The sequence below is a fragment of the Drosophila subpulchrella genome, chromosome 3L, assembly GCF_014743375.2.
Source record: "Drosophila subpulchrella strain 33 F10 #4 breed RU33 chromosome 3L, RU_Dsub_v1.1 Primary Assembly, whole genome shotgun sequence".
Classification (NCBI taxonomy): Eukaryota; Metazoa; Arthropoda; class Insecta; order Diptera; family Drosophilidae; genus Drosophila; species Drosophila subpulchrella.
In genome coordinates, this window is record NC_050612.1 from 10,030,135 (window position 1) to 10,047,604 (window position 17,470).

General features: G+C 38.7%; 1 protein-coding gene across 1 annotated transcript in view; it reads right to left on the minus strand.

The window, feature by feature from the left end:
• Window positions 1-4,295: 4,295 nt before the first annotated feature.
• The window catches only part of LOC119553223 (eukaryotic translation initiation factor 5B), a 37,967-nt gene continuing 24,792 nt past the window's right edge, over window positions 4,296-17,470 (minus strand). The window contains exons 9-10 of the mRNA XM_037863481.1: window positions 8,427-8,588; window positions 4,296-4,737 (exon numbers count right to left, since the gene is read on the minus strand). Of these exons, the coding sequence (XP_037719409.1) occupies window positions 4,630-4,737; window positions 8,427-8,588 (270 nt within the window). The 3' untranslated portion in view covers window positions 4,296-4,629. The remainder of the gene's footprint in view (window positions 4,738-8,426; window positions 8,589-17,470) is intronic.

A 17,470-nucleotide genomic window follows, 5' to 3' on the forward strand; every position in this document is an offset into this window, starting at 1 on the left:
ACACGCCTGCATTTCCTGGCCCAATGAGCTGGGCTCTGGCCCACTCAGTCGCCTTGGCAACGACCTTCGGTAGGCGTCGCCTCGACATTGGCATTGGCAGTGAATTTCCACTTGGGGGTTGTTGCAATTATCCCCCCCAAGGTCAACGAGTTGCCCATCAGCTGTTTTGGGTTGCCCTGCCAGAGTTGCCCTGCCCCTCTTGAAGGCGGGCTAAATTTGAAATAAGCCAGAACACTCCCTGCTCCCCGAAATCGAGAAATCGAACAGCACTCACCCAAAACTCATTTCGTTTACTGCCCCATAAATTAATCAGTGAAAACAATAAAGATTTCAATATAATTTCCAACGATATCCGGTCGAAGGCGGCACCAAATTTGGGAGAGAGCAGCCACTTCGACGAGCTCCACATATGGGCGGTAGGCATCAGAATATCTATATAAATATATACATACGAGTGTATAAAAACCCCAGAATGAAGACCCAAAAAGAGCTCAAGTCCAACAGGAAAGCTGAGTAGGCTAAAATTGTTTTTAAAACGAAGTGTGGGTACTTTGGTGCCCAGTAAAAATATGTACTCTTCATATGTAATAAACAAAAGATATTAGAAAAAGTAAACAATTTAAATAAGTAATATCCGACTCTAAGTACTCACTTAATTTTTGACTTGCTGTCTGGATTTTTTTGAATAGGTCACGACAACTTTGAGGAAAAAGGGTCTACAGCATATAGGTTTTTTTAATGAGTAATGTTTATCTTTCAATTCATTTTAAAAATAAATCCAGTCCTTAAATAAGCTTTATTTTATACGACTAGGGTTTTGTTCTGCTAATGTTATTATAATTTCATGTTAACGTACTTTAAAATACACAATATAATATTATAATTATTATAATAAAATATAATTTTTTTTAAATTATTTTTTTATAATACGTTTATAATTTCATACGATTTATTTGAGAGTTCTTCAAATGAACACCTCCCATTGCTTGGCCCATAAATTGAAATGCCAACCAAATGTGAATCATCTGATCAGATAAAGCTCGCCAGCAAAAAAAGTGGTCTGCCATTCAATGAAGACACAAAAACATATATTGGCCGAAACATTTTGGGCAAACATATACAAATAAATACGTATGAATGCGAACGGACAGGGGAATATAAATAAATGAAATTTCATTGTGGGATTTCATTGAACGAAAATGCTCAATGAGAGAAATGTATGTAAAAGTTGGCCAACTTGATGTCTGCGCTGTTGGCTTTGATGACTTTTCGTGCATTCAATCCGCAATAAATATATCCATCAGTTTTCCCGCCTGACGTCACAAGTGTCCTAGATAATCGCCGCAGTGGCAGAGGTAACACATCGGCCTCGAGGTGAATGTATAAACATGAACTCGGGGCAATTTCAGACAGCCAGGCCAAAAAAAGAAAAAGAGCAAGTGGCAGCGAAACGCACGTGTAAAATATTTATTTGGAAACCGTCTGCAATTGACGTCGCTGCTATTTTCGCCTAAGCAGATCCGTTCCCAATCCAACTTCCGCCCGACGATTGATGGGTTTTGCCAATTATTCGGAGTTTTAATTCTGAATTTCCGGAAAAAAAAATTTTTTTCTTAGAACCCAGCCATTTAGCAGCATCCGATTATTTATAAAATTTTGTGGAATATCAAGGAAACAGCTAATATATGTCATGCTTGGTCATGGTGATTTATACGCTTAGTTGTATTTGACAAAGATAAGATGAATGAATAATTTGCAAGCTTACTTTTCGGGAATTTCAGTTTTACTTGGCTGGGTCACTGTTAAAAAGCAATGTTTTTAATATTTTAATTTAATTTAATGTAATTTAATATTTTTATATTATTTTTTTTATAAAAATATTTCGAAAACAAAGTTTAGTTGCTAAAATTTTAAACAGACATTTAGAATACATTTGTAAAATGAATAAAAATATAAATAATCACTATTATTATTAGTAGTCACTTTTATTTGTAGTTTTTTTTTATCGTATTAAAGTAAATTATTTGAACATGAACAAAACTCATTTAAATGGTAAACTCATAAATTAAAGGCAATAATTCGTTTTAATAAGTGAAATACATTAAGCACTAAAACTAATAATAAAAGTGGGTTTAAAAGCTTTGTTTAATTTGACTTTTAAGACAGACAATTTTTAAATAGGCTTAAATGGTATTACAATTGTTTTATTAGGAACATTGTATAAAGGCCATGCAAGTAGTAACTTATAAATATAACTACAAAAATGATCGTACGCCTGAATAATTAAATAAAGGTTGTTTTAAACATTTTCTAAATATTTAAAAAGAATTTTAATTGTTTCATTTGACTTTCAATTCACCTGGTAATTCACCTTACCAACACCCATGTGAATGTGATTTACAATTGAAATTTATTTTTCGTTTCAATAAATGAGGTAATTTGTAAAATTTCGGACAATCTAAAAATAACTGAAAATAAATGGGCTTAAAACCTCTGTTTCATTTGACTTTTATTTCACCTCTTCATTCACTTTGCCAGCATCCCAACAAGGACACTCAAGTACCCACAGAGTCCTTCGCCATGCGGTTCGTTTTTCTCAATGGGCCAAATGCCGCCCACAAAATACACAGCAGCAACATCGGCAACCCCGCAGCAACATCAGCTTGCCCAGCAGCAACACCAAAGGATGGGATGGTGCAGGATATGAAGAATGGGATGGGGCTTTGGAGGCGACACTTACCTACCACAGCCGCAGAGAATGTTGCCCTAGTTCCACAGCCCTTTTGTGGATGCCATTTTCACGGATGCCGCGGATTCGCCTTGTGAATGAAAATCCTTGCTCTCGCTCTCGCACTCTCTGGCGCTTTTCATGACGGCATTTTGTTACGGTGGGGGTGTTTTTTTTCCCACCCACTAAAACACGACGGGAATGTCATTCTTGGATTTTCCCCCATCGGCATCTTCGCGCATGTGTGTGCGCGCTTTTTGGCCAAGGCAAAAGTTGGCCAAGAAAATCAATGAATGAACCGAGCAGACACGTAGCCAGCCAAGGATGTTTATATATTCGCTTCGGCCATATATGCAATCTTTACATTTTTTCCTCAATGAACGGCACACGCTCGATGGGCATTAAGTTTTTAGCAAAAAGAAAATATAATTTCCTTTGAAATTTTTACTGCACCTCAGGCCATTTAAGACGGAATTACGTGCCAGAAATAACGTAATGCGATACTAAAGCGTTTGCAAATGGAACTTTTGCGAACCACTTATTGCTGCTGCACTTCTACGTACATTGGGTGCTTTAAACTTTATTGCACTTTTTACGAGCCAGCTTTTATTTTTATTTTTTTGGTCAAACGCGCGTCAGTTCGATTTGACAATTTCTTGGAACATCCGCTGAGGTGTATAAATATTGGAAATAAAATGTTATCAAAGGCAATCAATTTATGATGCAATTTTCATTTAAATGGTAGCCTAGGAAGCGATTATAAAAATAATTAGAATCATATATATATATCATATATATATTGGAATATATTAAATACTAAAATATCTGACATATTTTCCATAATTACATTATTTAGTATCATTTAACAAATGTGAAAACATGAAGTAGGATTGAAATAAGTCTATTTAAGATAGTTCCAACATAGTATAGAATAGCTCTAGCTAAATATATCTCTACTTCAGTTTACCTTGGTCCTTAATTGACCTGCTTATGTCGCTTATCCAATTCTAATCGACAGTTTCTCCTTGACAAACCCCGCCCGACAGCAATATCTGGCTCAAGCACCTCCGCATAATGGCTGGCACTTGAGAGAACATTACCTCGAGGACGAATGGCGATGGCATGGGTAAATATCCTTGCACACACTTGGAACTTGGAGCACTTGGGCCCATTCAGCCCAGCCCGGCAGCAGCAGCCACAGCCCCTTTGAAGGATACTTTTCCACAGGCAGCATTTGCGTCATTCACAAAACTGCCGCTCGTTACTTGCCACATACTTTCGTGCAGCAGTTGCTGCGACACAATTGTCCTTCCAGCGGCTGCTGGGTGAATGAACCTCCTCGGCGGATGACCCAGTTTTTTGGGCTGCTGCAGCAGCAGCCACAGGACACAGGCATCTGGCCCATTCATCCTTCGGCATCCTTGTCGCGTTCAATGACACAACAGCAGCAGCAGCAGCGGCGGCGGGCTATGAATGAAAAAAGGACCTGTGCGCATGCCAAGTGGGTCAATATCCTTTGCCGTGACGTCACCAGTGACACAGTTAACCCAGTCTGCATGGTTTACTCTTTTTTTTTTTTGTTCCGTTGTACAACATTTTTGCATTTTATTCTAAGTTGGCTCTAACAAAAATCGCAGGCAAAAAATGGATATTCCGCAATAAGCGTTTTACAAAAATTTGATTTAAAACCATTATAACAGAGTTTTTCAAGCGACAACTGCGACGACGGCTACTACGGCTGTAAACCATAAAAATATGAAACTAAGCTTAAGGAGAAAAAATCCTCTTTTCGGGGTTTAGAGAGGACACACCACAAGCGCACAGTCTGTAGTTTGATTAGTTTTTTTATAGCGAAAATCTCTCGTCTGTTGTACGTTTGCAATTTTGGCTAGCGAATTCGCTTATAAGATCTCGAAGAGCTTCTTCAGTTCCACCATCAGGGCCCAATCCGCCTTGATCAGGTCGTCACGGAAGTAATCCTTGCAGGCATCGATGCTCTGGCGAGAGATCTACAAGAAAAATAGGGATACAAATTGTATTACTATTATTATTATTATAAAAATTCGAATAATAAGTTTATTTTTTATAAAGAATGTAAAAAAGTTGGCTAAGATCACCACATAAGCCAATTTGTATTCAATGGAGCCCTAACCATACCGTTTCTTTATAACTAGGTTACCAAGAACAAAAGAAATTTTCTTCGAAATACCCAAGCTTGTCGAAACGAAATTCGATAAACCCAAAAATAATTAAAAGTCCATTAAAACTCTCAAAGACAACCCCAGAGTGAAAATGTAATAACATTTTCGCCTACAAATGCATATTAATAACACGCTGCGCCACACATAAATCAATTTCATTATGAATTCAGCAAAAATTGTATAATTGGAACGTGCCAATTGTCATAACTCCAATGGGAGATTCAAAATGCGGAGGACGGGGTGGCTGCTCCATCAATCAAACAGCGGGACGGAACGGCACGTGTCTCCAGTTCGGGGTCTCCGGGCTCTCCCAGTCCTTCCCCTTACAGACATATGGCGCATAACAATTAAAATCATTTTCAACAATACTTTTTTCCATCTTTTTCGTATCCGATTCAGCTTGACTTAAGAGTTTATGCCCCGGCAACGCTTTATCGAAGCTATTTTAGTGTCGCCATTTTTTATGGCGCCTTTTTAATGCGTTTTTTAATGCCTCGCGTTTATGGCGAGCAGTCTGAAGACCCCTTCATGAATAGTTCCACTTTCAGGCCCCCCAAAAGTCTGATTACAGCACGCCCTTGATAAAGACAGCACACTCTGTCCTTTGTCTGTTGTCCCTCCCGCTTAATTATTATTTTTATTTCCATCTCTTCTTTTTTTTTTTTGGCGCATCGCATATTAATTAGGCCCGATCAATGGTTTTGATTATTGGAGCCGTATATATTTATGTACAAAAGATTTCTCAAACGATAAGGGGAAATAAAGCCTCTCAAGGAGTCGCCATTTATGGCCATGCATATTAAATGGGCCGAATGGGCGAGTCTTTTGTCCGCAATTCCAGAGTTGAAGGATATCGGGGGAGTCGTTAAAGACAGAGCCTGAATTTAAGTAGATATTGATTGGTTATCTATGGACGAGCCTAAATTAAAGTTTATTTGCCATGCTGAATTCGCATTATAATCCACAATCACATTTAAGAACTAAAGCCTATTATCTCTGCCCAGTAGGAATTTTCTGCATAACCGATGCATTCTCGTTATTCCATTGAATTTCAGCCCCCATTACTTTTCAATGAAAACCCATTTAGCTCGCCCCTTATCCAAATCTCGACTAATTGCTGCTATTTTTAGCTGTGGCCAAAGGCCTTGTCCAATTTTGCGACTGAACCCGCAAGGCCGAAACCAAAGTCGTCTATGGTTGACCTCAGCTCCCATTTTCAACGGGGGGAGTTTCGAGGTTCGGGGTTGGGTTCCCAGCTCTCTGCTCCATTTTGGGTCGCCGAATGCGTCATAGCTGATAAAAGGCGAGTGCACAAATTAAAGTCAAAAATAAAAAAAAAAACAGCGAAAACCGAACCCGCTGCACAAAAACATACACCCAAACTGGGTCGACATCCGAGGAAACTGGGTTAGCTCGATGATGACGATGCTCCCCATCCGGGGGTCAATGAACTATGGCAAGTGCACTACCGTGGAAGGTAAAACGTGACGTCAGACGGCGACTCGGGTCAAATACTACATCGCTATCCGCTATATGGCGAATATATACATAAATATATAAGTGTATATGTTCCGGGGGAGTTGGGTGAAACGAACGGCCCTGCATGCATAAGTACGTATCATCAGGTCAGCCATGACATAATACCCTTTCATGGCTCCCAGGTTCTTGGTACTTGGCTCTTGCAAAAGGCTATGGCGATAGCATTGAGGGCTATAAATAGTCGGGGAGTGTGTCAATTGGGGTGGTGGCAGCCAGCTTAATAGCTTTTGATGGAGGCTGCACTGGCAGAACCCCATAAGGTTAACGATAAAATAATAATGCGACAACCTAATTAGAGTTAATTGGAAAATGGTGCAGGACAGAAGGTTTGCGGATTTGGGCCTTAGATTCTGGTTATCCATAAGGGAGACTGAAATAGCTGTTAATACTAAATTGCCAGCTGAAACTCAGCCTTTTTAATATACATTTTACGAATTATGTGGCGTTGAAATTGCCTTTATTTCCAGGAAGAAAGGAGTTTTAATCTGTTTTGTATCCAAAAATTGATAAAGATATAGGGATTATATTTGGAAAATCAATAAGAGGTATATAGAAATGGCAGGACCTGTGTAAAAACTATAACTCTATTAAAACTATTCATACTATATTATAAAACTCTTTGGATATTTTTTTAGTAATACCTCTAGAAAGCCAAACTATTTTTGTGCAGTGCAAATTCGATCATTCAATTTGTAGGCCTAAAAATACATCTATTCATCTTTATTTTTACGCAGCATTAATTGAATAAAGCACGCTGCCAACTCAATGGGCAATTAGCGACGCCTGGCGTTTTGACGTCACCGATGTCACCCGCTGATAAGGGAAAAATGAATCGAAAATTATGTTAGCTATCGATTTTGGTTCTCGACCTCCAGCCCCACTACGCACCCCCTTGAACCACCCACTCATCAAGGGCGCTTGACGTCAGAGCTGGTAAGTAATTGTTAATCAAATGATTGAACGAAAGGAAGTTGCAAAGACCTTTCAACGCCACTTAAGCCAGTTAAGTCATCGATCCGAGGCGATTGTTGCTGTTGTGGCCACTTAACACTTAACACACACTCACACACAACTTGGCCATGTAATTTGATAAGCCCAGCTGGCCCGAAGTGGAAGTGACCAAGGTTGGCGGTGCTGCTGGTGCTGGAGTGGGCTTGCACCTGGCCATCTAAGCCATGTAAACCCATTCCAGGTGCAATTGACAACTTTGGCACTTCCCCGTTTACGATTGCCCGATTGCCGATTGCCGCTGCTGTTGAACTTAAGTGATTTGCACTCGAATTCGTACTGAATAATGCCTATCATTCGCTCAATTAAAGCAAATTGATACTAGAATTTCTAAATGAATACGAAAATTAATTGAATGAAATGCAATATTATTCTAACAATCTATACTTATTATTTAAACAAATTAATTAATATGGAAAGTGTGCTTAGAAATTGATTGTTTTTTAGCAGTGGCGGATCCAGATTTTGGTTGTGGGGGGATATAAAAAAACATTGTTGAGCAGAAATAAAAAATTTGGAATAAATATTTTAACCCGAGTGGTGGGATCTATCCCCCGTGGATCCGCGCATGTAATTAAAAAAAAGAATGGGCCTTGAGTATTATTTTGTTTGTAATATTTAATTTAGTTCAGAACATATTACCTGAGAAGAGATTAAAGTTAGTAAAATTCCCCTGGCATTTAAAAACCAATTACCTATTTTTACAAAGACCCAAAAGCACCCCTTCAGATATCTAATCCCACCATAAATATCTACCACATGCCACCCTAGGCGATGATATTGCGGTTCCTAACTTCCCGACAATAATGCACTCGAGTCTATCTCGAGCTCCAAGTTGATTCTTCCGCTCCCGAATACTAATGAATTTATTGTTGCTTCTTTTATTTGCCCAGTTGGGAAACCTCAAGTGGCTGAGCTCTTCAAAATCGGTGGACTGCAATCGGACTTACCTTGCTGATCAGCATGTCCTCGGCCTCGAAGTGGCGACCAAACATTTTGGGCGACTCACCGGGAATCGGATCGATCTTGACGCAAATCTCTTGACCCTTACGCGCCGATTCGATTTGTTTGTGATTCGATTCGATGGAAGTCACGATTCCAATGTCCACGAACTGCAATCACACAAAAGAAAAAGAAATGGTTAGTGAAATTGTGAAAGTGTTTCTTCTGGCCGATGGGGCGTATGTGTAATACTGCGGCAAATTAGAAATAATCAGATGGCCAAAGGGGACTTTTATGGGCTGGGACTTCCGCATGTCGTTGACTGAATCGCTGATAAGTTTTGCCAGCTCATTTAATATGCCAAAGCCGTAAAATAACTCCACGTTAAGCGCTAAATAAAAGGTTTGCCAAAAAAATAAAAAAGCAAAAAAAAAGTAGAATAGGCCGCGTGGGTGGGGAAATAATTGGGTGGTGGATGGGTGGGTCTTATCAGCGCATCTGGCCCGAGTTTCATATATGCGGTGACCACTTCCTCAATTCCACTGATAAACTGGTGGGTGGATAGTTGTCTGAACACTGCTCTGCTTATTTATGTTATATTATTTTTTGTGGAGTGCCGCGGGGCTTACCAGATAACATTTAAGACCAAACTCCGCCAGGCCACTGGTAAAAAAAATGCAAAATTAAAAAAGAAAATCCTTAAAATAAGCTGCAAAATGTATTCCATTTTCTTAACATATACTTTTAAAACTCTATGAAATATTAAATTTAATGAAAAGTGAATTTTCTCTAATTTAACCACATAGAAATCAACAAATACTTAGAATAACAATAGTTCTCCGTATTTTAAGTTTTTAAAATTAAAAAAAAAAAACATATTTTTAACAGCACATGATAAAGTGAACTTTAAGATATTATACTTTATAAATAAATCCCTATAAATCCTTTTAAAAACACCATTTGGATTATTTGTTTTTTTTACATTGATTATACTTTTGCCAGCCCAAATAAAACCAAAATAAATCCGTTCTAAGCCTCACATTTTCTTGCTGTGCACTGGGTTCCTATCTCGATGGCCTAACAAAGTCATTGAACCAAATTGTAACATGTTTGTTGTCGTAACCCGTTTGCACTCGACAAAAACAAAACAGGAAACTGTTGCCAACGTCGCGTTTCCTGTGGGCGCCCCAATGGCGGTCGACGTCGCTGCCCTCGTTCGTATTTCATTCAAACCAAATAAATTATTGAAATTTTCTGCTTTTTTTTCTGTGTTCTGTGTTGGCCTGTTGCTATCGGTGCAAATAGCTACATAGCACATTTACACACCCTCTAGAAGGCATTCGAAGGGAAGAACGGGGGTGGAGTGAGGGGGTGGCAGCATTTGTCACCATTTCCTGTCGTTGATTACTCATACGCCCCGTTCCACGTCTTCCGCTGCGGCGTCTTCTTCGCGTTTTCGCGCTCTCTTCGAAAATTTTCATTAAATGTGTTAATTTATTTCCATTTCCACACAATTTTTTCTTTCAACATTGCGCTTCTGCGGTGCGAGCCGGCAATTTTCGTCTTTTATGAGAGCAACGAAATCATCCCAGTGGGGGATATTTATGATAGATACGGGTCTACATATAAGGCGCAGAGGAATATGGTGAAAAAACAACCAGGGCCCATCCCGAGTTCGTACCAAATGATGAGACGAGAAATTGATGGGCCTGTTGATGCAAGTGGCAAAAAAGAAAAGCGACTTGAAAGGAGATAAATCGGCACAGAAATAAAGATTCCTATGGAAGAATTTTATAAGTCCAACAAAATATATACACAATTACGTTTATATTTTAAAAGAATATGGGATTCCGATTCTTTATGATCCTTAAAAACAAAGAGCTCTACAAAACGTTTATAAAATTCAAGTTCTTCCTTGGCATAATACTTCAAAACGTTATAAATATTTATAAACTTATTTTAAAATGTATAAAAATTGAAAAATTTAATTACAGATTTTTTTTTTTAAAACATTTCAAATTAACCAAATCCTAAAAAGTTCAGTAACTTTCCTTTAATTTAAAAATAAATATTACTGTTCAGAATTTTCATATTGAATTAGTCCTATAAAAGCACAATTAAGATCGGCCAAAAATAGCCCAACAAAATCGGGATATATCTTCGGTTTTCGATGCCAAAGAAAACAAATTCTTTATTGGGCATCGAGAAAAAATTCGATGACGACGCGGCCGTCTCGTGTCGCCGAAAAACCCAAACAAGTTGACTACGAAAACAACATTTTACAATCCGCTTTTTTTCCTGTTCGATTTTGTATATTTTTTGTACAATTTTTTCTGGCTGGCAGATCATTTGACTCAGTGTGTGTGTATCGGCGTTTATCTAAAAATATGATTTATATATTTCGTGCAGACCGGATGTCGTCTATTTTCGAGAAAAAAAAAAGAAAAAAATAGCGCTGCTCGTATGAATGAACGAAAACAACAAATCGAAAGCGAACAAAACGAGATTCAAAAACAATTTGGCTTTTTGTGAAATGTTTGATAGAGAGCGACAAGAAGAGAGACAAACAAATAGATTGTGTGATATCTTTTTTTCGGGCTGCGCAAACATTTTAGTGACACAATTCTCTGATTTCTTTGCAGCTTGTTTATGCTGTTGTCAGCAGGAAACACTAAATTAGTTGACCGTAGAGAGAATTACCCCATATATATGCCGCATAATATAAATATATATGTCAAAGACGAAAATTCGCAACATCCGTCGCGCGGGGGACTCCAAAAAAAATATATCTTTCAGGGCCTTTGGCTCTGCGCAGCTGCAACTTCGAGTGGCCTCGAAAAAAAAAACAGTAGCCACATCAATTCTTCCAATCGCGGCTGCCGGTCTTGGATTCTCCTCAACCAAATCTACAGCCCCTCGGGGCTGCTGATCTACGCTTTTCAAATGGATCGAGAAGTTAGGGGGCCTCCACATCGACAAACTTGCCTACGTCATGCTTTTCGAGGGAGAAAGAAGAACTTGTCGCTGTGATTCGAGTTTAGCCCGCAAGCCCCCACATTTGAGGAAGCATTTATATAGTCATCATCACCGTGATCGCTATGAACATGATCACGATCCATCCGTCCACGGACCACCAGATAACCCCACTCAGCTAGCTGCCCACAACTTTGGGGAGGAGGAGTAGATGGCAGATGGAAGAAAACCTGAGGAGATCTTGGTAGCTGAATAACTACAGGGGGGGAAAAATGGCCGAGTAGGTGTAGAGCAGGGTTGGAGTGTAAGAAAACAAGTTAGGGAACCTTTATGGTTACCTATCAGTTAAACTAACATCATTAAATTAAATATGTATATAAAAATTGACAAAAAATATTATTCCAGTGTGGAATAGATATAAATAATGTAAAATTCAGAAATCTAGTGTGATAAAGGTTCAAGATTTTCATTGGATACATTTAAGAAAGATTAACTTATAAAGAATGCAATTTAATATATATATTTGATTAATATATACAAATCTTAAAATGTATAATTATTAAAGAAAGAACTAGTGGAAAATTCCTAATTCGTTGTTTTAGAATCCAGTGTTGGTAAACTGTTTGTGAAGCGACAAGTGAGGTAAAGTTTGTAATGAAACAGATAATTCTTTTTTTAATAAATACAGTTTTTTATAAAACCTAAGATACTTTTTAGAGCTTACTGAAATTATCCAACCCTAACGTACTCCCACCTCGCTGCCCAAAACTGCCGCTGGCCTGGCAATCTCGACCCCGGCCCATCTCGAGTCATGCAACGCCCAGCGACATGGCTTTCAACGGCAATAACAATGCCAACAACACCTACCAAATGAGCCAAGTCAGACTCCTCACTGCTCTAAGCCATCTTTTCACCGTCATCGTCAGCAGAAGTCTAGTCATGCTCATTAGCATCTCGGATCTCCATCTCTATCTCCATCTGCAGTGCAGCAACGCCCACAATCAACACTCGCCACTCGTAGGAGGCCAAAAAGAAAATCTTTCACTCACAGGAAGTTGGTGGGCAACCTCATCATCATCATTGCCATCGAAATTCAAGTAAATCCCAGGTGGGTGTTGTGTTGCCAAGGTGTTAAAGAGCGGCAGCAACCTCCGCTGATTAGAAATGATTAGCGGACGGAGTGTATCTATATCTGTGGTTGTTATTAGTATTCGTAGTTTGCGCCACTCGAAAAGCGAAAATTAAAGGCCATTGATTATTGTTTAATTTGTTTGGGTTAACGCCGTGTTATCGGACATCGGAAATACTTGATAGATAACCGACAGCTGTTCGGCATATGGCCATTAATCAGTAGTGTCAATAAAGTTTGGGCCAGTATCCTAGTCTCGCCCCATATGTATATTAATCCGAGTGCAAAACAATCAATTATTCAGACCCAGGTGAATGAGAAATGAATTTGAAACTCAAGAAATGGTGAAACAGTTTGATGGACATCGATAAGAATCGAACAGAGAATATATAAAAATAACATAAGGTGATAAGGGGGCCAAAAATGCAAGCTAAATTGGACTCTGCTCGGGAGGAAGTGAATGCGAGGAGTAGTTGACTAGGTAAGCTATCAGCCGATGTCGTATCAAGTTCAATGCCTGACTTAATAGCTATTATTAAAATTTTTTTTGGTTTTTTCTAAGTCTTCAAAGGTCTGAGGTCTCACAAAGCGACCATAAAATATCATTTCATCGGGGGTTTTCCCCGCAGCCATATAAAAAATATACCTCAAGTGGATTTGGCCTGCTTATGTATAACGAAACTAGAGTGTGCGGAAGTGGGTATTTCACCATTTACTTCAAGTTGTGTAAACAAATAGTTTATTTTTCTGTGGTTCTTTGGAAATGTTTTTATAAGAACTAAAATACCATGGAATAATTTAAAGTAACACTAACCCAAAACAATTTCCTTATCCTGACCTATACTACCAGTAAACTTATTTAGCCTTTTTATCTCTCAACCAACTTCTCGTAACATTTATCTTAGAGTTTGATGGTGCCTCCCACAAGATAATCAACTGTGTCAAACACCTGTGAATTATTACGAAGAAGTCATCAGGAAGTTAAACTAAGCTAAATCTTACCAGACATTTTGTCAGCCCTTTTCTGCTGCCGGTTTATTGTTCCACTTAGCTGGAAAATTTTCGCGTAGGTGTTTCGACTGCTCTTTACAATATTTACCCATTTTTTATTTCTGGCCTTTTCCCCCTCACACTTTTTATTATTTTTATGGCCTGAAGCCCGAGAACATTTAGCGATTAAACAAACGTCAATTAAGTATATTTATTTTGGGTGCGCGTGTAAATGGGTGGAAAGAGGGAAGAAGCAGCTGAGAATAAGAACGTTTTTATGCCAGTTTTCCGTCGGTTTTTGTGCAAATTCAGCATTTCCGGCCAAGAAAAACTGAAATGTGACGAAGGCGACCAACTGACCGAGCAAAAGCGAAATAAAACCAACAGAAAACAGCAACGACGACGTCAATTTCCAAGCCGCAAAAACAAAGGCAAAGGCAATGGCAAAAAAAAAATACAAATAATAAAAAAAGAAATACAGAGAGCGGCGAGTAATTTGCTAATTACGCTAATTTCTTTTGTTGTTGCTGGTCGGTCTGCTTTTATTGCAATTGCCATTTGTAATAGCAGCCATTGTTGCTGTTGCGCTGCCTGTTTATTTTCATAGTAAAATAAATATATAAGGCACTCGTACACAGAAAGAAAAAAGAAATGACAATCAGATATTACAAATATATTTTAAAGCATTAATATTAAATACCACATTGTCAAAAATATATTTACTAAACTGAAAAAAGCATGAAATTTGATTGAAAATTTTACTTTTTATGTTAAAGATTCTTTTTCGTTTATGTTAATAAAATATTATTTCATGTTAGACATAATATTATATATTATTAAATTGCAGACAAGATCTTTAGTTCGGGTATAATCTCGTTATTTTAATTTGATATCGATCTGTTTTTTTCCTGTGCGGATGCAGATACATGAAGACGGGGCAAAAAAAGCGTGTATCTAAGCGGATTTTACTATCTTATCGTTTGCCCGAATGTCTCTGTGTGTGTGTGCCAATGTATCTGAGTCAGTGCCACATATGTGTGTGTATTTTATGGCCGTCGAAACACGAAGCTCCCCGCAACACCCACCGCCCACCAATCCCCCCTCATCCGCAAATGGCCTAGGCAATAGTCAAGGCAACAACAGGAAATAAGCATTTTTATGAATGAAACGAAAGCGAGACACAGACAAACAAACAAATAGAGAGACCCGCACACAGATACACACCCATACATGGCCAAAGGCACTTACAGTTATGTGCAAAATGTTAAGCTTAAATACAGTAGGCGATATAACACTTATATGTGGCAAATGAAAGTTACTATAAATAGTAGTCAATTAAATCTTGGGACTTAAAAGCTTACGGACTTCAAGAGTCAGTTTAAAAATAAGTTAGATGAATATTATTTTCTTAAAATATATATAAATAATCTTCCATCATATTTTTATATAACAACCCGTGCTTAACTTCAAACTAAAATACCCAATAATCAGCATCATTCGAACTACAAAATCACTAACTAGAACACTCCACCTATTTGCGCCACTCCGCCCCATCGATATTTATACCCATTTCGGGGAGAAAAAATACTTTGTTATATATATTTGTATCTGTAGTTTTCATTCATAAGTTGCGGCCGCTTATTGTGTTGTTGCTGCCACTATTTGTTATGGTCTGTTTGCTCTATTTTATATTAAAAGCTTTTATTGCGACCGTATCCGATAGATACAGGCACATTCTGTATGGCAGAGTGCGCCCACATGTCTTCCAACTGTTCTATTACGAAATCTCCGACGCTGCCCGCTTATCATAATAAGATACAAATGTGTCTAGTAGATGTTGGGTTGGGCCATTCATAAAATTCCCATTTCATTCATAAGACGAATTTCCGTTTTCCCGCCGTTTCGGCACGTTCAGGAACACACCTGCCTTATCTCGGGGGTTGCTCTAAACATCCACTTCCTACTATTCAGCATTTGATGGCACTTCCTACACGGATCCTGCACTTCCGATTCCCTCCGCTCGGGGATTCTACTGACCCCTGACTCCGAGCAGCTGGCAACCTCAGCACACTTATGCCATGAGTACTACTACTCCGCTTGCTATCTCTTTTTCCCGCTTAGAATGCCTTTCATTCATAAAAATATGGGATTACACTTGGAGAATAATAATGGTCTAATCGGGGAAATAAATTAAAATCTTAATGAATCCTTAAATATGATGTATGTAAACTAGTTATAATAGATCCCTGCCATATAAGAATTGGTTTAAAATATTTTCTATTTTTCAAATGCAATACCAATTATTTTTTCTCAGTACAGCCAATTATTTGGTTCCTACGTGCGGAAGCATTCACTTCCGTTCTACTTCCGTTCTGCCTCGGCCAGCTGAAAAAAAACTGCAGCTGGCTGTCTTTGGGTCGCCGACAATCCGCTTCCGCAGCTCTTTCTCCATCTACATACGACTATACCTAACCACCCCAACTTCTTTTGTATTTAATTACTGGTTCCGGTTCTTAGCGCTGTTTCTATCGCTTCATCACCATCCTCCTTACCATTATTATGTTTGTACTTCTTAGGCCCCTTGTTGTTGCATTGTCTAAAGTGTTCTTTTGTCGCACACGTATCCGTGAAAACCGATTTGAATTCTTAACAACCCCAGAAACGGCAAAAGATGACGCAGTTCCAAATGCGAGGAGGAAGTGCCCGGAAATAATCAATGATTGTAATCTGAATAGTGAGATACTCTTCACCAGTTCTCAAATTCGATGGGTAAGAAGATCTTAAGAGATCTTTGGGTATTAGACAGACAATAATCGGGGTGTTAACTTTATGGGTAATTTGAATATTATGTTTTTTTAAGAGATTGTGGGACACTACTTCAAATTTCTTTACATCATATACAATAATAACATTTCTACGGAAATATATTCTAATTTTAAGAACGGGCAGATTAAAAATTGTACAATTAAAAGAACCGAATTTATGAGTAAGATGTGTTTAAATCTTTATCAACAAAATGAATTTAAGATTCCAACTAAACGCCCAACTGAAAAAAAGCGATCTGGGGGATATCCAACCCAATACCATTTTTTCCCGCAATAAAAATACACTTTCACAATCCCAGTGCCAAAGCTCTTAAGACTCTTTCACTCAACGGAGAATCATTCATTCACCAAAAAAAGAATTGCGTATATCAAGTCGGTTCTTATTGAGGCGACAACGGAAGTCGTAAGCCATGAAGGCTCAACAATTGAGGCGACCGGCGAAATAAAAAAATAATACTTAAATCTAGCACTTAAATGCCCCGGCAGGTCTGAGAATAATCAGAAATGAAATAAGCGATACGGATGTAGGGAGAAAAGGGGGCCCTTCGGGGAGTGGAGACACCCTTACCTACTTAAACTTAACTCGCAGCCCATAAATTAGCCAAGATCAACACAAAAAGGGAAGGAGGCGACGATCGGAACGAAAGGCAAGGCAAACTACTTGCTACTATATAAATATAAGTGTGTATATATAAATCGAAAAACTGCAAGAGCCCCAGAGGCCATTTAATTAACAAAAACGAGCAGTAGCAGCGCACTGAATGAGCTTTCATTTCCGCTACAACACAGCCCAGCCACTTGGGGCATGAATGAAAATATTAAAAGATATCGATCGCCCGGATCGTCGATCGGCGGTCTTCGATTCGATCTCACTCTCCATCTCCATCTTCATCTCCACCGGGTGCAACCGAAAACTCTTTCTGCCACCAGATTTCTGGTTTCTCTGCGGTTTGGGACTCGGTTTGGGTTTGGGTTTGGGTAAAAGCAAAGGCAACACAACACAACAGGCCGCAATATAATATCTATATACACATATGCAAGACGATCTGCAAGTGATCTGCCAGAGTCTGTCTCCTTGGCTTTAAAGACCGTCTTTAGGAGGCAACCAGATTGGAGGCAATTACAGTGGAGATTC